Source organism: Polyodon spathula, chromosome 5 (assembly GCF_017654505.1).
Source record: "Polyodon spathula isolate WHYD16114869_AA chromosome 5, ASM1765450v1, whole genome shotgun sequence".
NCBI lineage: Eukaryota > Metazoa > Chordata > Actinopteri > Acipenseriformes > Polyodontidae > Polyodon > Polyodon spathula.
This window is the reverse complement of record NC_054538.1, coordinates 54,159,800-54,184,856: the sequence shown is the minus strand read 5'-3', so window position 1 is coordinate 54,184,856 and position 25,057 is coordinate 54,159,800. Positions and strand designations below refer to the sequence as shown.

At 36.7% G+C, this 25,057-nt stretch overlaps 1 protein-coding gene across 3 annotated transcripts in view; it reads right to left on the bottom strand.

The window, feature by feature from the left end:
- Positions 1–25,057, bottom strand: part of LOC121316051 (fasciculation and elongation protein zeta-2-like) — a 72,567-nt gene that overhangs the window by 19,838 nt on the left and 27,672 nt on the right. For all 3 annotated transcript variants that reach the window (XM_041250757.1, XM_041250756.1, XM_041250758.1), the window contains exons 2-4: positions 21,459–21,567; positions 12,567–12,683; positions 2,555–2,699 (exon numbers count right to left, since the gene is read on the bottom strand). In XM_041250757.1, the coding sequence (XP_041106691.1) occupies positions 2,555–2,699; positions 12,567–12,683; positions 21,459–21,567 (371 nt within the window). The remainder of the gene's footprint in view (positions 1–2,554; positions 2,700–12,566; positions 12,684–21,458; positions 21,568–25,057) is intronic.

Here is a 25,057-nt window from a genome sequence, read left to right as displayed (position 1 = left end):
CATTTCAAACTTGTGCTGAAAACAATTGTAACTTTTAGGATGTGTTTTTTTTTTTTTTTTTTTTTTTTTTTAAATAAACATACAAATGTTTAGACAGGACATTATCAGTTTGTCTATTTGACATAGTTTCTTATTACAGTTTTACTGTAACTTATTGTCTACATAACGATTTTGGTAAGTTTCTTTTTAGTACTGCAATATAGCCAATATATTTTTTATTCAGTAATAGCCCTCTGCTCATTTTTCACTTTCACATTTCAAATAGAATATACAACAATGTACATAACCTTGAAACATCTTCAGATGTAATGATATTTAGGAAATCTACACAGAAAATAGCTGTTTCCTAACTAACATAAAATAGGAACATATTTTTTGACTAGAAACACTACGAAAAAGGAGGGGGAAACATCTTCATGAACTTATACTATTCCAAATGTATATTATGTTAAGATGTTATAGCTCAGAAATCACATCAGTAAATATTTATTTTCCAAATTATGTTTGTTATAATTTTATAGTAAATACCCACCAACTAGATTAGTATTTCAACATGGGTTTATAATGGCCACCTCAAGACACACCTCTTCATACAACACCTGTAAAACTCAACTCTTCCCGTCTGGTCTATATAGCACTCTGCCTTTAATGCACTTCAACTTGCACTTACCTGCTCCCTATTTTACTGTATTTAATCCTGCACTTAACCCAATCTGTAGTATTTTGTATTTCATCTGCACTCTTATCTAACCCTGATGTAACTATCAACACTTATCTGCTCTTGAACTGCTAATAATAATAATAATAATAATAATAATAATAATAATAATAATAATACAAAATGGATTGGAATACTACAATTATAATTTTTTTTTTTTTAATTTAGTGGGTGGCAATTATTTTTTTTAGGAAAACACCTTTTTTGTGTCTTAACTACACAAACAAACAAGGTGAGCTGAACTCAATTATTTACTTTCCTATTATAACCTCCGTCTCCAATCCCGTTCTCCAGTCACCGAGCATGGAAACATGCTACTTTTATAGAGCTGTACCGAGACTAGATTGCTAATCAATCACTCAACTGGAGTCTCGGTACAACTGCAAGTGAATTAATAAAAGTGCAATTCCCCGTGCTTACATATTACATTTTACCTGCACGTGAAGTGCTGTGCAATCCTCATGCCTAAATACAATTATACATTTTAAACACTTGTGCTCATAACCCATATTACATCCTGTGTACCAATGACTATACACCAACATTAACACACAACACACAACACAGAAATACACACAGGGGCGGGGCAACATTGCCACACATGTATTTCGGCAAATTCAACAACGTGCAATTTCAAACCTGTTTAGTATCATTTTCTTTTATTTATTTTTTTTCTTACTGTTCTACTTTATCCAGTCTCAAAGTCACCTGCGTTATTATAGTATCGCAGTCACAACGAACGGAAGACTTGAAAAGTTTACTACTCTGCTTTCTAACCAATAGCTTCTTTGCTACGGATCCCAAGAGCAGGTTCAGTTTGAATGTTGACAAGTCAATGGCTTGGGGGAGGGTGGGAACAAGGACATTCAAAGAGACTGACATATATAGTGTTAACAGGAAGCAGCATAGCTGTCACATTCGAGAGGAGGTCAGTCAAGAGTCTAAAAGTTTGCGTTTAACATTCAAAATGACTAAGGGTATTGAGAGTAAGAAATTAAAACTTTTAATTAGAACAGTGGTTTTGTGTTTTTACCTAGCAACATGACCTGAATGTCGTAGATCCTGAAAAAATAAATCGAGTTGCTGACAGTTACGTTTGTGTGAGCCATACCATGGCTGTAGTAATCACATTTTGACACTGGTTCAGTAGATTATTATTAGACACACCGGCGCATAGATCACACCAGTGTATTAGTCGCTCACCCCCTTTTAAGTACCCCGCAAAAATGCCTAGAAAATCGACTTATACAATGTTTTTTACGGTACTTGAAACACTAAGAGGCTGCAAAGATAACCACAAAAAAAAAAAGTTACAATGGTACAAAAACATTCATTTTTAGGACCAGAAATTCAGTGTTTTATTAATTTCTTTTGACTATTCCTTATGTTTAGTTTTACCTTAGTTTGGTATGTTTTAATTCACACCCATAATTTTAATCTCTCACATATTTTCTTATAAATAGTTTGTATTGTAGCATGCAATGCAAAGATAAAAAGCTTTTTTTACAAATATGTTAATATCGTCATCCCCATAACAGTGATTTTTTTATTTTTTATTTTTTTTTACAATGCTGTTCAAATTGTCCACCCAGGGAGTCATGAAAACGTGTTCAAAAATTGCAGAAAATGTCTTGCTGGTAAGAGCTATGTAATGATAACCCCGTAGTCCTGCTATGCCATCATCTTTCATTTCTGATTCAATGTTTCAGTTTTAACTCATTTTCTGAAGGTGAAATTGGTTATTAATCTCTTATTATAATAACAAAAACAAGAACCTTATTTTCTTTTTTTTGAATATTTTTAAATAAAAGTCCCTTAAACATCCTGTTTACTCACGTTCTTCAGAACTGTTGTTCGTGCTGGACCTCTTCAGTGTCTGTATCTCTTGAGAGAGCAATGACAGTCTGTCAGACTGTGAGGGTGTCTCGTCGTCTTCTAGGTCTGGAGACTCCTGCATCATTTCTTCGATTTCTTCAATTACCTTTATAAATAATAAGATATGCAGTTAGTTACACATGTGTACCATGCTGGTTTTTACATCACAGCTGAAAAAACTAACAAAAAATAAAGAATCTAAATCTTCAGCAAGGTGAAAGTGTGCAATCACACCCTATCTCTCACATAGGACGTGCTTACATTTTTTCCATGAACTGCATCTATAACCCTACAAAAATTGCAATATTAGCTGTGACAGTAGCACACATTTTTACAAAGAAAAACAAACAGGTTACCACAGTTTCCTATATTTTGCCTTGGCTCACTGTACAACTGTAACATTCTTTTACTGTTGTCTGGTGAAAAAAATGCTCTAGAGCAGTCTAGAGCCCTTTTCACACACACGAAGCGGACTTATGGGCTGTGCGAGTGCCCTATAATCAGAGCAGACATATTTTATGACCTTGTGAGGTAGTTCAAAGATGGCACAGACCCATCTTAATGGCCTGTGTGAAGATCTGTACTGGTACTGAAGCGCTATAGTGGGTGTGGATTAAAAGGCAGCATCACACATTACTGTATACCAGATGTACATATACAGGGTACATGACATTTTCATTGATGTCATCAGCATTAGTGGTATAAACAAGATACCATATTCCTTTCTAGTTTAAGACACACATTTTTCACCATTTTTTGCTTCTCAAAAATATACAGAGTCTTAAATTTGAGTACAGTAGTGATGCCTGTATTAAAAAATCGGCAACAAAAGACATGATTGCCCGAGTACACAAACAGCAACGTGCCTGACTGCCGGGAAAAGACGAACCAAAACATTACTGCCTGATCTCAAAACATCCATGACAAACAGGCAGCCATTTTCAAAGAAGCGTCATTAGCTTCCTGAGGAATTCATAGAGAAGGTTTTACAATTTCAGTGTTTCTAAACAAACAGTGCCAGCTTCGACAGATCAGAAATGCTGATCAGACCGCCGTATTTTTCGACAAGACAAACAATACCACAGCTCACAAATTGGGAGAAAAACAGGTGCGAGTAAGCACGACTGGAAATGAGAAGCAGCACATAACTGTAATAGTGTGATAGCAGACGGCCACAAACTATCTCCATATGAGTAAATGAAGTTGTGTCTTTGTAAATGCATATTTATTTGATGTTTTATTTTTTCCTCAAATTGAGGGTGGGAAATTTGGGCTACGACTTAAATTCGAGGGTGCCTTAAATTTGAAGGAAAATTGAATATTTTTCATGACATATCTTGTTTATACCACATGCTGACATCAATAAAAAGCAAAACTGCAGTTAGTTTATAAAGTATAAGTTTTTTTTAGTTTTTTTATTGTAATACAACTTATGACATCACTGCACTGAAGATGGTCATTCTCTCCATATAGAGGAGCGGAACCTGATGGGGATTTACAACTACCGGTAGCATAAGAATGTTTTTAATTACAAGTGATTGTATAGTCACTAAATAATACATACACTTAAAATTAATACATTGGTTACTTTATCTAGTTATTTATCCTATTTTATTCTAATGTCATATGTCATGGTTTTTCATGACTTACTGGTATCTTGTTTATGCCATGAATGTTTACATTTTCTATAAATAAAGATACCAGCAACAATACTCTACCTTTTACTGCATGCTTTGTACACCTGCTATATTTACTAACCAAAATATTCCGCATGAGAGTTATTTACATACAATTAATAATGGTAATCCAGGGAAATGTATTTAAATTCTCCCCCCTAATACCACGAGGCTGGGACTTGATATAAAAACCATATTTACTTAAAGGTGGGAACTTTCCCAAGTCTCAGTGCATGTGATGTGATGTGTGGGAAACATGATAAACGTGTATATCTGTTTTCAGGTACTATATTTAACTTTTTCCAGGATAAACAATTGTCCTTATTCCGCAGAACACTACAAATAAATTGTCAAATATAGGCTACATAGGATGTATTTCATTGGTTTTGTGGATTAAGGGCAATATTTTAAGATACAGTGTTGTAATACTATACATAATGATATGATTCTGAAAATGCAACTTGCATGTGAACTGTATTACATAATCATTTCCTTTATAACATTTTTCCATTATGACGTTGTATTGCCGAAACAGACAAAGAGACAGTTGTGCTCTTTTAACACATGAATTACACTGAATTATTTCGGCCCTGAAAAAAATTTGCATTTTTGTCATGGAAAAGACAACAGTGAGTACTGCACAAAATTGTGACTAGCATGTGCAGCATGTCGAAATCGCCAGATAAGCAGCTAGGTTAAAGTTTCGTAAAAGAAAAAAAAGAAAGAAACAAGACACTTGCAATCCGTTTCAAGTATTTAGCCAACTTTTCAGTACCAGAGTGCCTTCAAAATAAACCAGAGGGGGATAAAGGTGAACAAATACATATTTGTTTTCAGTTGATTATTTTCTGTTTCTCCGCTTTGACCGTCTCAGAGCAAGACATTCTCAGCGTTACACAGAATTCTATATCCCCGCATGATTCCATGCCTGTGCAGATGCATTTTTTCAAAGCTGGACGTGGATGCGCGGTATGCCTGCTGTGTTCTCAAGCCCTGCCACTGAGTTCTGCTGCATGTTGCAACAAATATTGAAAACAAGACCAAACTAATTCTGTAGCAAAATAAAACAGCACATTTAACAACACTGATTTTCTACAATACGCTCAGCCTCCTGCGTTGCTCAATGCACGAAACCCTTGATTAATGGTAACCTCATAAAACTATATTTTTCTTTTAAAACACATTAATTTTATTACATGTAAATACTGTTCACATACAGCGATCTTAATCTATGCAGGCATCAAATCTAAGGGGATACAGAATTCTATGAGGATACAAAAATCTGCGTACACAGGGCCGTCTCCCCTCATCCTACAGAGACCCACTGAAGATGTAGCTGGTGCCAGTTGCTGCCTCCTTGGTCGCTGTCATTCTGACAAAATGACAGCTGGACTACCTGTCCTTTGGAGTGTCCATATACTAAAACAAGTGGTGTATAAAGAAATCAGAATTTTGCGTGCTATGATGACTGGCAAATTAATCCTTTAGCTCGCCTTATTCGTGCATATTATTATATTAGTGAATAGAGCAGTCACACCTTCCTTTTTGCGAGCAGTATGGGTTTCTCTTACCACCGTTTAGTGCATGAAGCCCTTAGTGTTTTATGATTATTAGCATTTTGTAAAGTGTTGGCTTTAAATGATACGCTGTATGCTTAGCAATAGAATGTATCTGCGATTCTGTATGTCACAACGGGGGGAAAAATATATATATCTGATAACTAACTGTTCATGAGATATCATACAAATAAATCATGGAAATGTAGCCACCTCAGTGGTATAAATAAATGTGTGCTCCATGCTGTTGCCTTAACAGCTGGAACCTCTCTTTTTAACGATACTGTTATGCCGCCTTTGCAATAAAATGCAAGACTGTGGTGGGGGGCCCCGCCCCCGTGCTTATGTTTGTGTTCTGTTTTGTATGTGGTGTTTGTGTATTGGTGCACGGAGTGTGGGTTACCATGGATGATTTAAAATAAATAGTTTTATTTAGGCACAGGGATTGCACAATCACTTCACGTGCAGATAAAGTGTATATTAGTATGTGGGCATGGGGATTGCACTAACTAGTTCACTTGCTGGGATTCAAGTGAATGATTCATTAGTAATTGAATCCTGGCACAACTGTATATATAGATGCACGAATTACTCACGCTGGGTTATGTGTTCGGAGAAATAAAATCATCATCATTTCTACGTGTGATGCAGTGGAAACAGCACGTTACTTGTTTTGTATCTGTTTGGCCAATTTGCCTTTTTGGCTTACAAAAGTGTTTTGTTTAAATTTTTGTTTACAATTACCGGCGCAACAGCGCAGTTCACTCCCCACTCTGTGTGTTTCTTCCTGGCCTGATGTCACCACATAAGCCAACCTGTCACAGAGACTTACAGTGTGCCTGGAACTCCTGAAACCTTACCAGACTGTTATATTATAGAATAATTGAAAATTAAAAGCAAACAAAAATGCAGCCAAATCCACTTTTTCAGCCAAAGACAATCTTACAGTGGTTTGCAGAACTATTCACCCCCCTGCAAAGTTTTTACATTTTGTTGGTACCTGAGCATACTCCACAACGCTTTCAAATTAGACTTTACATGTAGAATCTACACAAACTACTCCACATTGACAGTTAAAAAATGCATATAGAATATAAATAAGTAAGACTTACAGAGAAAAACAGATTTATCTCAGTTGCATAAGTATTCAATCCATTTGCTACTGCAGCCCTGAATCAGTTCAAGTGCAAATGATTTGTTTGAAAGGTCACAAAATTAGTCAAATGGTTTCAGCCTGTGTGAAAACGTCAAAAGGTGATGATTATCCCTCTCAGCACAGTGATGTCCATCATTAAGAAGTGGAAGATGCACCACACCACACACTCTACCCAGATCAGGTCGCACTCCCAAACTGAGCAGCCGGGCAAGAAGGAAACTGTTTCGGGATGTCACTCTGTAGCCAACAATGATCTTGAGAAATCTGCAAAGTTCTGTGTCTGAGATGGGAGTCAGTGTTCACACATCCACAATAAGCCGATCCCTTCACAAAGCTGGCCTATATGGATGGATTGCAAGAAAGAAGCCATTACTCAAAATGCCTCATCTTAAAGCATGTATGGAGTTTGCGAAAAAGCATGTAGATGATACTGCAGACATGTGGAAAAAGGTTTTGTGGTCAGACAAGACAAAAATTGAACTTTTTGGTCTAAATTCCAAGCGTTACGTCTGGCCCAAGCCCAACGCTGCACATTACCCAGTCAACACCATCCCAACTGTCAAGCATGGTGGTGGCAGCATCATGTTATGGGGGTTTGTCTTCAGCAGGGACTGGGAAGCTTGTCAGGATAGAGGGGAGAATGGACAGTGCAAAGTAGGAAAACTTGTTTGAGTCAGCCAAGACCCTGAAACTGGGGAGGAAATTCACATTTCAGCAGGACAATGACCTGAAGCAAAAATCCAAAGCCAGACTGAAGTGGTTGAACAAGAAGAGAGTTAATGTTCCTGAGTGGCCCAGTCCAATCGAAGTGGTGAGAGCTGAAGATTGAAGTCCATCAACGATCCCCAACAAACTTATCAGAACTGGAGCAATTTTCCTGCAAAAATTTCACCATCCTAAATTATGTATTTGTTGCTAATATATATTACAGCGATATTCACATTCCCTTATCTAGCGTAATACTGTCAAAAACATCCGATCTACTCATTTATATAAATTATACTTACAAAATGAATTTTAAATTGTTTATTGTTTGTTTATATATCCAATCAACTTATTTCCTCGGCTCGATCTACTTACAATACCTTGCAAAAGTATTCAGACCCTCTCAGTTTTCACATTTTGTTGCTTTAAAGCTTGCATTAATATGTGTTATATATACAACCTACTTCACACATTCAAAGCAAAAACAAAAAGAAAGAAGTAAATAGAAAATTAATATGAAATAAAAATGGCAAAGTCATGATTGCGTAAGTATTCAAACCCTTTGCTGTGGCAAACCTAAATTAATTCAGGTGCACACAATGACCTTAACGAGCCACACAATTAGTTGAATGGCCTCTGTCTGTGTGCAATATTTGTGGTTCTCATGATTTCAGAACAAAAACACCTGTCTCTGTGAGGTTCCTTGTTCAGGTAGAGAATTTCAAGCAAAGACTCAACCATGAAGACCAAGGAGCTTTCAAAGCAAGTCAGGGATAAAGTCATTGAAAAGCACAGATCAGGAGAAGGGTACAACAAAATATCGAAGTCTCTGAATATCCCTGTGAGCACAGTCTACTCAATCATCAAGAAATGGAAGGTGCATTGTAACACCCAGACCCTAGTAAGTATCTAGAACACTTCACAAAAATAGCCTGTATGGCAGGGTGGCAAGAAGGAAGCCATTACTAAAAATAAGCCATCTCAAAGTCTGCATGGAGTTTCCAACAAAGCACCTGAGCGATCCTGCAAAAATGTGTCAAAAGGTGTTGTGGTCAGAAGAGACCACAACACAAATATTGAGTTGATGGGTCTGAATACTTATGCAATCAACATATTTCAGTTTTATCTCATTAGCTTTTGCTGACATTTACTGTAACTTATCTTACCCTTAGAAGTCTTCAGTTTGAGCATTCAAGTTTTGAATAAAATATTAAGTTAAAAAAAAATGTGTATGCATCATTTTGTAATTTCACAAACTGGGACACTATAGGAAGGGTCTGAATACTTTGCACTAAATTCCCTGGGCTCATTCCACTTATTTCCCAGCCTAAACATGTAGACATTACAAACAATGGAACCTCACCTTTAAATTCTAGAGCTTGATCAACTTATTTTCTAGGACACTGGTATCATACCAACATAGATGGTGCAATTTTGTGCTTTGTGAATGGGTCTTTTTAAGAATTTTTGAGATGTCTCTGAGATGGCTCAGTGTTGCCATTTATGTGTGAAAATGGCTTCACAGTTATAATGCTTTCACAGTGGACAATCCTCAAAACTTGTACAGTACATCATGGTCAAACAACTCTTTTGCAAGCCCTTGTTGGCAACATCTGTCCATCTTAATTAAAATTTTCTGGCCTGAAAACTAGCGACGTGCAGTTCGATTCTTTTTACTGAATATTCGTTTGATTCATTCAGTTTAGTGAATCAATTCAACAGATTTGTTTGTTTGATTCACTAAACGCAAAATAAATACATCTTGCTCAATTACTTGGTTATGGAAATTTGTTTACAACAGAAAAATCTGGAAGCAAAGGCCATTTAAATGAACTTAAGTTCACTTGGTGGGCTGCACCGTAAATATATATGCATCGTAAAACTTTAAATAAACTCCCACCGTTTATTTACAATATATGCCAGTAGCCCCAGCGCCTATTTGAGGCACTGCGTTTATTACGTAAGATCACCAACATCTGCAAATACTTCAGATGCAATCATGAAAAAGTTGCAAAACAACCGCATGAAATACAGTGTTAATACGAAAAATAAGTTAATACTGTTGGCCCACAACACACTAAAAAATATTTCAAACTGTTTAAAGATCAACAATAAAATCAATACAAGTACCAGTTTTATCAAAAATCAAAGCAAAAAAGTGAGTAGTTTGTTTTTATAACGTGTACATTGATAAATAAGAATGCTGGAAAAGGGAACAAAGTATGAATATTCATTGCAAGACTGAAATACATTAAACACTTAATACAAAAAAAAAAAAACATGTACAATACACAAAGGCAACACTGTTAATATCAGAATACATGTTTGTATTTTACTAACACGCATTTAACATGCATTATATTATTATTCATAACCAGGTGTTTAAGAGACACTCGGCATCTATTTACCTTATTTCCCAGAAACCCAATGTCACAGGAAATAAGTTAGCTGGGAAATAAGTTACCGTTTGCCTTTTTTCAGCCTTTCTATGCATGCACGAATGGTAGAACTTAAAGGTAAGGTTCTCTGTGGAAAATGACAGGATGCAATTTGTATTTTTTTTAAAAATGGAAACAGGTATTATTGCATTGCAGACAGTAATTTGTTTAAATAGGTTGTCATCTTTTTGTGTAAGTATATTGCAGACAGTATTTTTTGTTTAAAAAGGTGACATTTATCTTAAGGTATATTTCCGTTTAATTTGTATTATACATTTTATCTTCAGGTAATTGCTCGCTGTATTTCAGTTTAACATAACTAAATATTTAATATTTTAGTGGAAGATGGTGTTTTAAGGTGTACATATAATTTGAGAAAGGCACAAACAATTGGCTTCTTATACAGACCGTCCTAAAGTGCAGTTACATTATTTATATGAACATCTGTAATCCTAGTTGACATGTTGAGTGTACTCACACAGCACCAAATACTGTACTAATAATTCAGATAGCTCTCCAATTTAATGTAGTACTGGGCCACTCAAGGACATTCACTTTCTTAAGCCACTCCAGTGTAGCTTTGGCCTTGTGCTTTGGATCATTGTACTGCAGACAATTCTTACCGCACGGTCAGTGATCTTGTTAAGCCAATCACAGCACTTAATTTATCCTAGCCATTTTATAATGTATTTTATAGTACAGAAATAGGCATATAACCAGAAGCAGCTTTCCTAGAACACTGACAAAAAACTCATTATCACAAATGTAATACAATGGGAAACAGAAGAGTATTTTATTTCAACGGAAATCTCAAAACAGCAAAAACAAAAACAAGTCAAAGTTTATAATGCTAATTAAATATGTCTCAATATTCCAAAACATAATGTTATTAATAGCATTGAAAACAAAAAAAAAGATACTGACAAGCTGTGAAAATGCGGACTAGTAAACAGAACCACTATGAAATGTACCTTTTTATGACTTCTGTCTGGACACCTGGCACTTATTTTCACGCACACTTGAATGCTCATTACATTCTAATTCTGTAACTTTTCCACATAATACTTGTTGATGCAGAATCCAGTGTAAGAAAATGGTATATCTACATTTCTTTAATTTTTTCCAGCACTCTGCTACTAGCCAGTCCACTCTTATCCAGTCATATGGTGCACCCTCTGTTGTAAACCCAGTTACTTTCTTCCAAGGTAATACTGCACTTTCCATAGCTTCTTGAAGTTAAAAAAGTCCTTTCCTGTGGTTGGTTTGTTCATGGCATCCACAGCACTTTTCAGAAAAACCTTTCAATGACTCCACAGCTTCTTTCATTTCCAGTAAACTCAAAATATGTTGCTTTGTGCAGCGAGTCATAGTAACGGGTCATAGAAACAATTTCAGGTTTTTTGCTCCATCTTACATGTATGATTATGCTTGATACACGCATCCACAATGTTGTTTAGAATTCATATCCTAGCCTTTTATTTAATGTATTATGCCTATATTTAATGTGTTTGCATTGTTTTTTTAATGTTGTATTTAATGTACTATGCCCTGTATTTCACTGTATTTAGTGTATTATGCATTGTTCCTCATTATAATGTAAAGTACTTTGTGATGGTGGTCCAGTATGAAAGCTGCTATATAACATCAATATTGAATATTGAAAACGTATGTTATAATCTTTCATAACTGCAACCGTTGCACGGCAAATCAGTTCAAATTTACTTTAGCGTGTTGTTTTAAAAAAAATCTGTTTGGGGCACCCCATGACTTTGGACCCTAGGCAGCTGCCTAGTTAGTCTATGCGTTAACCCTTCGTGGTCTTATGTCGACATTACAATTTTCCCTTTCCTGTCCGACAATCAAAAAGACGTCAAGCACAGGTCTCTAGTCGTTTTTTTTCTCGGAAAAATCAGAGAAAACCTTTCAATGGCCGAGTGAGACCGATAGGAGCCTAAAAAAAATACACATAGCCCTTGCAGCACAGAGATAACACGGACAAACATACAAGATAACTGCTTCCGGACAATTTTTGAGATGTTACAGTAATAAAATAATGACTTTGATCGCTTCATTGAGGAGTTTGGTGATAAAACGAGTGATCAAGAGATGATTTATCAATATACACAACTACGAAGAGGTATGTGATAAACACAGCGAACAAGGGGTGGGGCAGGGCTGGAGATGCAGTACTGAGTGTCCTGTTGATATGAAGTGCCTTTTTAATGTGAAAAAAATACCTAACAGCATGTGTAAAATAAACAGTGCGTGTAAAAATAAATTGGACCTTACGTGCCTGACGAGCGCTGAATAAATGGACCGCAAAGGGTTAATACAGCCCTGTCCCTACCACCAGCTCAGATATATAATGAACTACTGTAGCAGTTATTCCAGCTATTATGGGGTACTATTAACTAAATAACTGAATGGCTGGGATAAACATACCTGTTCTGCAGTGAAAAGCGGCTCATCGTTTATACAGGAGACAATGATGGAATGCATGTCCAGCTGTTCCCTCAACTCCTCATCATCTGACAAGTCAAGATTTACACTGTCAATTTTCTGTAAAGAAAATGTAAATGGTATTAGAGAACAGTTTGAAGCATCACTAAGTTATCTTTATCATAACACACAGGAATTACCATACTTTTAACCAGATTTTTACAGAATGGATTCAGAACAACACAATTGAAAAAACAAACTACACTGCTTTATCTGGGTTTAGTATAAAGGCTGTAAAGATCTACATTTAATTGAACAAATCATGCCAAGTGTTTTGATTATTTATAGTCTTCTGTAATATTCAATGTATAAGTTAATACGTACAGTTAAACCTGTTTTGTGGTATAAGATTGTCATATTGTGAGCGTATGTGAATGTGTGAAACAAGAAACTCTTGTGTCAACTGTACTGTGGCAGAAAACGGCCGAGCGGTGATGTCAGACCAGAAGGATCAAAAACAGACAGGCAGGTACTGCAGTTCAAAGGTGTGACGTGCGCTGTTTTATTTCAAACAAAAACAAATAAAATATTTAAACAAAAATAAACACTTGCTCACAGAGCACAGAAAATAAATAATTAAAAAAAATAATCACGAACACAATATAATAACTACGATCCTAAATCTTTTTAAAATTAATCTCTCTCCTCTCGCTCTCCCATTCTCCACTTCCGAACACCCAGGTTACCATCTCCCGATTAGCAACATTACGAGTTTTTAATGTGAATGGGGCTTCCCATCCACGCTGCAAAATACAAAAAGGATAACAAAACAAACGCACATCTACGCGTCATATACATACACAAAAACATACATAAATATGTATGACGTCATAATAAACAAATACGACATAGGGGCAGAGGGGGAGACCCTGTTCTAAAAATGAACAAACAATACGATTAAACAGCAGGGCTTTCCTGACGCCCTGCTACAGGTACATTTAGACTTATTGTATAAATGTATACTTAATGCACACAAGACGACACTTACGGCCAAATTAGGATGTACTGGAATGTCCCGAAATGTGGCGTTTGGATTGGCTATAAGTGGCTTCAAAATATTTGCTTTTAAATTAGAGGCTTTGATTGGATTGGAGCTCTCACAAACCCACATTCCTAGATTACCTACATAGAGAGGTTTTTCAGCCCAACAAAAATGTTATATTTGTATTGTCTATTTCAAAAGGACAACAAAAACATCTAACACTTGTCAGTAATTCATTTTGGGATATTCTAAAGTTGTGTTTATTTAGAAGTATATGCATTTATCAACTGCAACTTCCCATGTACAGTCATTTCTGTATTTACTGTATATATTAATTATTTGTTTATTTTATATAATCTGTTTTTTGATTGTTTTTTATACGGACATATTCATGTAAAACCCAGATAGAAATTAACGTAAGTAGGAGGAGACGCTTTGAATGATTAACATTTTTTTTTTTTATATACTTCAAAATCTGGACTTGTGGTCAGGCATATAAATGCTATAATTAGGGATCTGATTTTCAGTTTTAACTGATAAAAAAAACCCTGTCCCAGATACAATTTTTTTTTTTAATTGTGTATAGCCAATAAACACCATAAAAACACTGGAAATGGTTACTCAATTCACACTGAATTCTCCCCTTTCCAATTTAAAACAACAACAAAAAAAAACTACTACAAATCAACAAAAACTGCAAGAGCAGCTGGGCAATGTCCCTCCTTCCTGACTTGCATCTATCATTTATTAGTTCTGAATACTTTAAACCCACCCCAACTACAGAGTGGCAGCAAATTCCCACATTTCTAATAAATCATTGAAGACATGTATTTCTTGTAACTTTTTTCCTCATCCACAAAAGCAAAACTTTTGCTACAAAAGATTTCTCCTATACTTTGCTTTCGAGAAATATCTAAAAATTATAAAACGTTCACTGGGGTATGTAAAATTTTGAGTACAACTGGATGGATGAAATTATTATTATTATTATTATTATTATTATAGGTCAAAGGTTTCAGACGTGAGGGGGAATCTAGGAACTGTAGTTTTACCGGTTCTTAGCTGTACAGAGATTTTACACACAAACACTTGAAGGTTTTACATAAAAATAAATAAATAAATAAATAAAAACAAATCTTGATTGACAAACAGATTTAAATAATGTTGTAGAAAAAAAGGACTTATTTAGTTAACTACATAGTTATATAGCTACCGTTTTAATAAAGGCAAGGTGTAGTACGTGGGATTCTGAACTGCATTTTTTTGTTTTATTTTTTTTAAAAGCACAGCAAATACAAATTACCAAAAAACTAATTAAAATAATATTTTAATACAGGAGTGTGATGAATCAAAGGGGTTTCGGTCTGCAATTCAGCCTCCCAACAGTAGAAGGCATCAAACCAACTCCGGATTTCCCTTACCAAGGTCTTGTGACCATGACAAAAGTCATCTTTTTGAGGGGCGGCACCTTGGTGAGGGGTGGAAGTACGAGTATGTAAATTCCAGCCACTGGAGTCAAGTGAAATTAAGGATACCTGTCAGTTTGGGATTGGTGATCCACTGACTACCGGGACGGGGTTTGCATACTAAAGGGAACGTGCTACTGTGTTCGGGGTTGGTCCTAAGGAATAGAGGCGGGGAAAAAAAGGCTGGAGGGAAGTACTTGGGAGGTTGGACTGTGTCACGAACGGAGGCCTTACTAACTTGGTTCTTTTCTGTTTTTATTCCTTTTTGTTTTATTTCTGGATTTAAGCAGAACGCGAAGAGGACTAAGAGGCTTCCGTTCCTTTATTTTTGATTACTCCCGCACTCCCTCCCTCACATCCTTCTTTATTATTTTTCTTTGTTTTTCGTGTAATATTAAATAAAATTTTAATTGTTACACGTAAATTACTGTCTGGAAAATCCATTTGTACTCACACGCCTCACAAGGAGCTATCAAAATGCAGGTATCAAATAACTTGGTTCATGACACACTGTTAGTTATTAGGAATAGAGATAGATATTTTTAATCATTTCCAATTGGAATACACAGGTTTTGCATTTAATTACCAGAACTCTGGTCCCTTACGCTACCAAGAATAAAAGGCAAATGCGTGTGCACAAGCAGACAGCATAACAGTGTAAGCCGGTAAAGTTTAGCAGAGTTCACAAAGTGTACAAACAAGTCCGTGACCACATGATCACAGCTCAGTTGCAGGTCTGCTTGTGAAAAAAATGATTATCACTTGTAGATGTACATTTTCAAATCTTAACAGTATTTTCACTTTCTGAAACGCACACACGTGTGCATGTTAAATAGCTGAAGTAACAAAAATATAAAACGCAACTGGCAACAATTTCAAAGATTTTACTGAGTTATAGTTCATATAAGGAAATCAGTCAATTGAAATAAATTCATTAGGCCCTAATCTATGGATTTCACTTGACTGGGAATACAGATGTGCACCTGTTGGTCACAGATACCTTTAAAAAAAAAAAAAAGGTAGGGGTGCGGATCAGAAAACCAGTCAGTTTCTGGTGTGACCACCATTTGCCTCATGCAGCACGACACATCTCCTTTGCATAGAGTTGATCAGGCTGTTGATTGTAGCCTGTGGAATGTTGTCCCACTCCTCTTCAATGGCTGTGCGAAGTTGCTGGATATTGGCGGGAACTGGAACACGCTGTCGTACACGTCAATCCGGAGCATCCCAATGGGTGACATGTCTGGTGAGTATGCAAGCCATGGAAGAACTGGGACATTTTCAGCTTCCAGGAATTGTGTACAGATCCTTGCAACATGGGGCCATGCATTATCATGCCGAAACATGAGGTGATGGCGGCGGATGAATGGCACGACAATGGACCTCAGGATCTCGTCACGGTATCTCTGTGCATTCAAATTGCCATCGATAAAATGCAATTGTGTTTGTTGTTCATAGCTTATGTCTGCCCATACCAGAACCCCACCGCCACCATAGGGCACTCTGTTCACAATGTTGACATCAGAAAACCGCTCACCCACACAAAGCCATACACGCTGTCTGCCATCTGCCCGGTACAGTTGAAACCGGGACTCATCCGTGAAGAGCACACTTCCCCAGCGTGGCAGTGGCCATCGAAGGTGAGCATTTGCCCACTGAAGTCAGTTACGACGCGAACTGCAGTCAGGTCAAGACCCTGGTGAGGATGACGAGCAAGCAGATGAGCTTCCCTGAGATGGTTTCTGACAGTTTGTGCAGAAATTCTTCGGTTGTGCAAACCCACAGTTTCATCAGCTGTCCAAGTGGCTGGTCTCAGACGATCCCGCAGGTCAAGAAGCAGGATGTGGAGGTCCTGGGCTGGCGAAGTTACATGTGGTCTGTGGTTGTGAGGCCAGTTGGACGTACTGCCAAATTCTGTAAAACAACGGCAGCTCATGGTAGAGAAATGATCATTTAATTCTCTTGCAACAGTTCTGGTGGACATTCCTGCAGTCAGCATGCCAACTGCACGCTCCCTCAAAACTTGAGACATCTGTGGCATTGTGTTGTGTGACAAAACTGCACATTTTAGAGTGGCCTTTAGTGTCCCCAGCACAAGGTGCACCTGTGTAATGATCATGCTGTTTAATCAGATTCTTGATATGCCACACCTGTCAGGTGGATGGATTCTTGGAAAAGGAAAAATGCTCACTAACAGGGATGTAAACAACTTTGTGCACAGAATTTGAGAGAAATAAGCTTTTTGTGAGCATGGAAAATGTCTGAGATCTTTTATTTCAGCTCATGAAACATGGGACCAACCCTTTACATGTTGCATTTATATTTTTGTTCAGTATAAAAGGCTTCATTTAGCGACTTTCTTTTGAGACGTGGGCTCTCTTTGGTTATCATACACAGTTAGAAACATACTGAAAATAAAAACCATCATGAAAAAATATATAAATATATTGGGCCAGATAAAATTGCATCCGGGCCAGTAAAAACACTAGCTCAGTGGCCCGAGGGGCCAGTAGTTAAAAATCTAAACGCAGAGCCCTGCACTCGATTTAAAGTTTTGATTGGTTACTTTATGGGCATTAGCTGATTAACCAGTAAATTCATCTGTGCACATTTTTACTAAAGGTCACAATATTATAGCGGCTGTCCTCTATGTAATACAAAAAAAATTAATAGAATCTTAAAAAAAAAAAAAAAAAAAAAAAAAAATACAATGGGAATTTGGTCTTTTTAAAAGCACTGTTATTTTTTATCTTCATAAATGTCTCTCTTTGTATTAGTGCTGCACTATTGCTATGTACCTGTGCCAGCCCTGTGGGCACAAAGTGAATAAACTAAACCTTTTTATTTTATTTTATTTACATTATACTAAAAGAACAAAACAAAACCAATAAATAAATAAGTAAATAAATACAAAACACAGCTTACAGATGTTACAGAATCTTTCAAATGCACAGATTCCAATGCATTGTTATATGAACTCTACTGTTCAGGGATCGGTGCCACACATTGGAAATCCATTTCTTTTTGTTTAGTATCCCCTTCTGTTGACAAATTATTTGCATCAAAACAGTGTACTAGTAAATTAACGCCTATACATAATGTATTTACACTTATGCGTTGTCTGAATTAATATTTAAAAAAAACAAAACATCCTTTTAAAATCGTGTTATATGTATTCACAAGGATGTAAGGGCTAAATAAATGTCAGTCACCATCTAGAACATTTTGTTTACTATGGATGTTTCTTTTTTGCTGCATTCAGTGACGCAATCCACAGTAATTCTGTATGTTTTCATTTCAAATGGTAAAAGATTTAACTTGTACAATTTTGTTTGGCATAATTATTTACATTCCATGGTTTTCTAGTCCGGTTCCTCAAAATACTTCCAAAGTGGCTTCACCTCGTTCCTTTGTTTAGAGATGCCATTTTATTAAAAAATATATAACTAAGTCAGAAGAAACGCTTGTCATTAACTTTCTTTCCCCGTAAGGACTGCATACCATACCATGCCTACTACAGCATGAACACACAGTCCACCAATGAAGCGCCAGATCGACCAAGATTACAACCCGCCCCAGTGTCAATCTTTCTGTTGCACCAATTAGAAAAACTACCTGGAGGCAAAAGCCAAACCCCTTCCTTTTTATAATATCCGCCCTTACTGTGGCACCACAGCAGTCAGACACGTGACTGACTACTGAAAATGAATACCTTAAAAAATGTGCTTGATGAAATTTGTTACGTGACCAGTTATACATCTAACATATTATTCAATGTTTAACCACTTATTTAGTTTATACATTTCAACTTTTAAAATTACCACCCCTAACCATTTGCTAGATTTAAATAGTCACATTTAAACAGGGTTAAAAAATAAAAAGCATGTCTTTCTTGTTTCCCGCTTTAATAACCTGTTAATCTCATTCTTGCTGTCACAGAAACTAGCGAACTTGTAGGACAGTAACTGGTAACGGAGACAGCCAGTTGAGTCCACCTAATCTCAAGCAACCAATCAATGAACGCTCATTTGCTTGTCTTCTCCACAGATAGAATACAGGTAAGACGAGTTTGTGTATTTCCAGTAAAATCACGAAAATAGCCTGGAATGTACATAAAATAGCTATGGATTTTTGCCGGATCCCAGCTTTTATCCACATCCCTGCATTATGTATGAAATTCAAATCCTGAATCCTGTTATCACATACTGTATATGTCCTATTTTTAAACATCTTTCTGTAATGAAACTGCTGCAGGAGAAGACACTCTTGAACAGCAAAAAGCCCAAATACAAGAAAAGTATTTAATTGGCCCATTTATCTTTCAGTAAACTGCACCCAGATTCACTGAAACCAACCAGCACAATGAACATCATAAAGTGAATTTCTTTTGACATTTTCTTTGAAATCATTTGGAATGTAATCTACCTACCCAGTCAGCAAAAAAATACAACCAAGGAACTCTGAAAAGTGACATGAAGCAAACTGCCCGTAACTCGCTGCAGATCACGAAAATGTAGGCAAAAAAGTACTTTCATCAAAAAATGTGTTTAACTACATGTCACCTACCCTTTTTAGTTTGGGTTTTCAATTTAGCGGTAGAAGACCCCATGCTGAGAGAAAAGCACAAAGTAACACAGGTCAAAGAAACTAACATCTTAGATACTTAACAATTGCAACAAACAAATATTTCTTCTGATTTGCAAGCTGTTGCCTTGGGGACTCACCTGCAACTGAATATCCTCTGGCCATAATTAAAAAAGGATTGGACAAACCAAGAGAATGGACTGGCTAAGCCAAATGTTAAAATCCCACCCAACTGCAGTGTTTGGAACTTGTGACCTAATTTTCATTTCACTCTCGAAGGCAGGCTTTGCGACTATCTTTGAAAACATTTTCTGGGTGTATTTTCCCCCAGTATTAAACCAGGGTTGAAAACACAAGGAAAAAAATCTGTATCTATGTGGAAAAAAAAAAAAAAAAAAAAAAAAAAAAAAAAACACAACAGTGTTCTGCTTTTCCGGTTTATTCCGAATTGCCTAAAAATTACATTTTTTTTTATTTTTTTTAAACTGGGTGTTGGTTTTTACTGATTTATTCCTGATTTTTGTCTATTATTAAATATTATCTAAAATTGCTGTTTTATTTTGACTCTGACATTGTAGCAGCCGTACACTGCATCCTCAAATAATGTAAAAAGTTTGATTATTGTGGCAATTGCAAACTACTAGCTTGATTAAATACTAAATTGAAATACTCACACGAAAATATAATATTTTTAGTGGATGAGGAATGGGGAGAAAACATAAATCAGTTTATGAATATTCTAAAAGAAATCAACTGTTTTGAAGTATACAAAAAGCAAAAATCACAAGTTAGTCAGATGAGCGAGGATGCATAGAGCTGCAAATACAGCTGCAAATATTGCTGCATTGAGGTGCATGTTCACGCTGACAATAAAAGAACATATTGAAAAATAAGAAAGTACTGAATACTGAAACAAAAGTGAACTGAGACAAGCAATCAGTTTATGCAGCTTTTACACGTGCTTTAATAAAAAGAGCATAGAATGACTGTGTTAATGAGTTTGTCAGAGTGCTGTGCTTTGCTAAACAACCACTGTTTTTTGCAGTGGTATGTATCAGTGACTTTCTGCGACAGTACGGTCTGTCCATCAGCTAAAACACTGCTTAACGCTAACAAACTTAAATCATAAATTTTGGACAGAAAATGGTGATGCTTTAGTTGGTAAACTTACATGGAATGCATTGATGTAAATATCCAGTGTGATTTTTGACGTGTCTTCCGATGGCTTGCACCACCCAGTTCTGTCAATCTTATTTTATTTTTATGATTTCAAGGCGAATAAACCTGGCTTGTTTTGTGCTGAAGTCATGTTCATTCCTTCTGCAGATACTGTTTCTGTCAGCACAGCAATTTCCCAAACATTCGCAAAGTACCAGTTAACTTGGGAAAATGTGGCTTTGACTTGCACAGATTGTGCTTCATCATACATTCCAGGGACATTAAACCTAATCAGAAACCAGAATTGCTACGCATCACATTCCATGTTTCAAGTGTGCACACTGAGATTCTCCTCCCGCTCCCCCGATTTTTACCGATGTTTCAATTAAAAACTATTTTTTATCCCTGTTTTTATATATGTATATTTCTGTATAAAGTAGGTGTGACATTACACATTATTATTTCAGTGTTACTGCCTATTATGCAATGTTATGTTGGAGTCTACTGACTTAGCCCAGGTAGTCTTTGCACACTTTGTATAGTCCACACAGTTAGTACCAACCTGAATACTATGCACAAACCTGTTACCTTAATACCAATGACTTCACTGGAGGTTACAATTAATGCTCTTAAATCAGAACGTACCCCTTTCTCCATCAGGTTCAATGTCGGCAGGTGGAGGGATCGCGTATGAGACGTTTTCCAATTCACTGGCATCACATTGCCATAATTATCCGTCAGGGCATTCCAAATCCTTAACACAGAAGAAAAATAAATACAGGTGAGCTGTGTCTCATCAAAATCTGCAAACCTGACCAAACAAGCAATGCAGAAAATTGGATTGCAATGCGATTTCCATTGTAGCTGCTTCCATCTTCTTATCCAGTCTGCTTGTGTTGTTACAGTAATGCTGACACTAATGACTGTATGTACTGTAAGTGGGTGCCTTCTGCAATATATGAACCTGGGAGCTTTTGTATTAAGTATGGATAAAGTCATGATCTTCATTCAATCAAAAATTGCAATGCACATGGTGTCAGTAGAGGTTCACCCAACAGGTATTAAAAAAAATAATAATAATTTTAAAAAGTTGCACAGGATAACAATAATTTGAATAATTTAGATGGGTAGACATCAACTAACAATTTTTTGCATTTTACAGTAAATGGATGTCAACATGTACATTTGTTTTCTTCTTCAACTCAGATCTCATGTTCTTCATGTACACTGACCCAATACTGTATCATCTGCTCCAGATCTGACTAGATGTGGCAGGATGGCTTGGTGGTGACATCAGACCAGGAAGATACACAGGCACTAGTACTACAGGTTGAAGCGCTGCGCGTGTATTTATTAAATACAAACAAAAGGTTTACACAAAACAAAAGGGATGTTGCCAAAACAAATAAATAGACAGACATCAAATAATGAAGCAAACAAGTACTGCACTAGTGAAAAGCCAGCATGAGTAGCAATTATTACATTCAGTTCTTACTGTTAAGTTCCACCTCTGAACAATCCCCAACCCCGGTCAGCAATAGCTGCTCGTTTTTATATCATGGTAAAGGGATGAACTGGCTAACAATTACCTAGTTTATCCCCTAGACCACATTCTGCACAGGATTTCTTATATGCGTGGTTTACAGCCAATTGGTCAATAAATCATTAGTTGCCGACCATGCATTCTAGTGAGATCAGCTGGATGGGGAATTGAAACCCCATCCATGCTATAAAATAGCAATACCAAAACAGCGTTTTAAATAAACACAAACCCCTACATCATAATGATAATAATAATAATAATAATAATAATAATAATAATAATAATAATAATAATAATAATAATAATAATAATAATTCAACACAGGAGAAGGGGTACGCTGTCACACTAGGATACACAAATGTCTCAAAAACTCAAAAATACTGATGCTTTCCCTTTTACTGCATACTGAAGCAGCCCTCTGGGCAGTCACTACTATGCTATAATAAATCCACAATTCCAGGATACAAATGTAAATCTGGCCACTTGACAATCAATAACAGATGAAGAAATAATCCAGTTTGGGGTGTCAGGATGCACCTGAAGCACAGATTTTTATGATTTGCATTGCTTGTTAAGTAAAAGCATCCATATCAAATAATGGCTGACACTATCACCCATGCTACTTTAATCTAAAGATACACAACAATTTAAGACATCTACAGATTATTCATTTTTAAAGTCTGAAGTTACTGGTGAACTATGGAAGTTTAACCATAGTTCTTGGGATTTTATTTTATCCCTGAAACAACCAGCGAAGGACGCTAAAAGATCCAAGTCTGTTTGAAAATTAACTGAACCAAGTATTTTACTGTAGATTCCAAATACTGTTGGTACCACACATGACAATAAGGTCACAAGTTGAATGTACAAACATTAAGTAAAACAAAAACAAAAAAAATGCTACTTTGGATTCTCAGGGAGTCTACAGTAGACATTTGAATTACTCTGCGGCAACTTAAGAGGCAAGGTGAATCTAAGAAACAGGCAAAGGAAGAGTACTTAAGCCACTCACACAGTACTTGTTTTGTCCATTTACTTCACTTACTGTCACCCACAGCAACAGAAAGTATGTAAAATCCCAGCAAATGTAACAGAGCTATCCCGCTGCAGGTAGTCACAGGGTACTTAATGTCTGTCATCAAAAGTCCTTTCCATACACTTTCATATATTTTTTACAGAAACAACCGCACACAGCTGAAGTGGTCACATAGCTATTTCTATAACAACTGAAATGCATTTCATTCTATATTTTACAGTCTGATGTCTCTTAGAATGCCCTTAAAATACCTCTTCTCCAAAGTTATTCCAGCTTGTTTTTCTGACTAAATAATGATTTCTTTCAATGCAAAAATTATAAAGTGAAATACATGCTCACAAAACATACTGCTGTTTAAAAATGAGTCAAGAGTTTTTTCCTTCCAAATAAACAGATTTTATAAAAATGAATGGGGTGTAGGTCAAAACCACACTTTTTGTATGAAATGCTTAGAAATACATTATTTGACACATTAGACATAGCACACAACATCATATTTTTCACTTTGTTAAAACCACTTTGTCCATATAACCTAAAAGCTACCAAAACATGTAAAAAAAAATATATATATAGATACATAATTATCACTTAAATAAGTACTGTGTCTCTAATACAAAGTTAAGGCAATATATATTTATTGAAATGTGATTTATTGAAATGTTCAACAGCAGTCTCAAGTATTTCATTGCATAATGTTTCGTGGGGGCATAAATGTGAGAAGGTGTGACGGAAATATGAGTTCTGGTGATGAATCTTCCTCCCGACCTGTGAGGGCGCTAAAGAACGAGAGGAGAAGTATCTGGAAGGGCTGGCCTGACAGTTCGTTTCCGGGTCAGGGAAGTGGGCCAGCCTGGAAAGAAGCGAGACTCTGTTGTAAGACCGTATTGATTTGAAAGGTAAACGAGAGGCAGCTGCAAGTAATAAGGCAGCTGCAACCGTTTACCTAGATATCATGCAGGATTACATATAGGGGCCAGGGTAACGCTGATCTTTTCCTTCGTTTGGGTAGAACGTTTGGAGGAAGAAGGAGCGAGAGTGTTTTTGTGATATACATGGTGTGTTTGTTTATTAACTGTCTGTGTTTGTTTCAATGTAGACAGTTATAGCACTACTCCGGAGCTGTCGCAAAGGGTCAGCACTGTCCGGAGCACCCCTGCACACCACTGTATCTGTGTATTCACCACGCACCCGCACGTCTGCACTCACCCAGGACTGGTGACCGTGGGTTCATTTTTGTTCTGGACTGTGCCCTGTTTTGTTATCTCCGCGCTTTACACATTGTTGTTTATCGCCGGGGATTTATTATTTTACGGTCACCAGACCTGGATTATAAATAAAAGCACCTTTTCACTGGAAACTGTTGTCTGCCTGTCACTCCTGCATCGCATCACCGCTACATCTGTTCCCCTCCACTAGCCACTTTGCCACAGAAGGATATACACTGCACTGTGCAAACATGTTGGAAGTAACCAAGTGCAAGTATTAATTAATCATTTATAACGTAATGTCACTGTAGCCGGGGAGATCTGTGCTGACTCTGCTGGCGTGTTCACAGGGCTGCAGGAAGAGGGCGGCAGTCGTCCAACAACCGCCTGCGAGTCATGGCAGTGACACGGGGAGGTGGGAAAGTGGGTGTGTGGACTTTCCCCCTCTCTGAATGGCTGA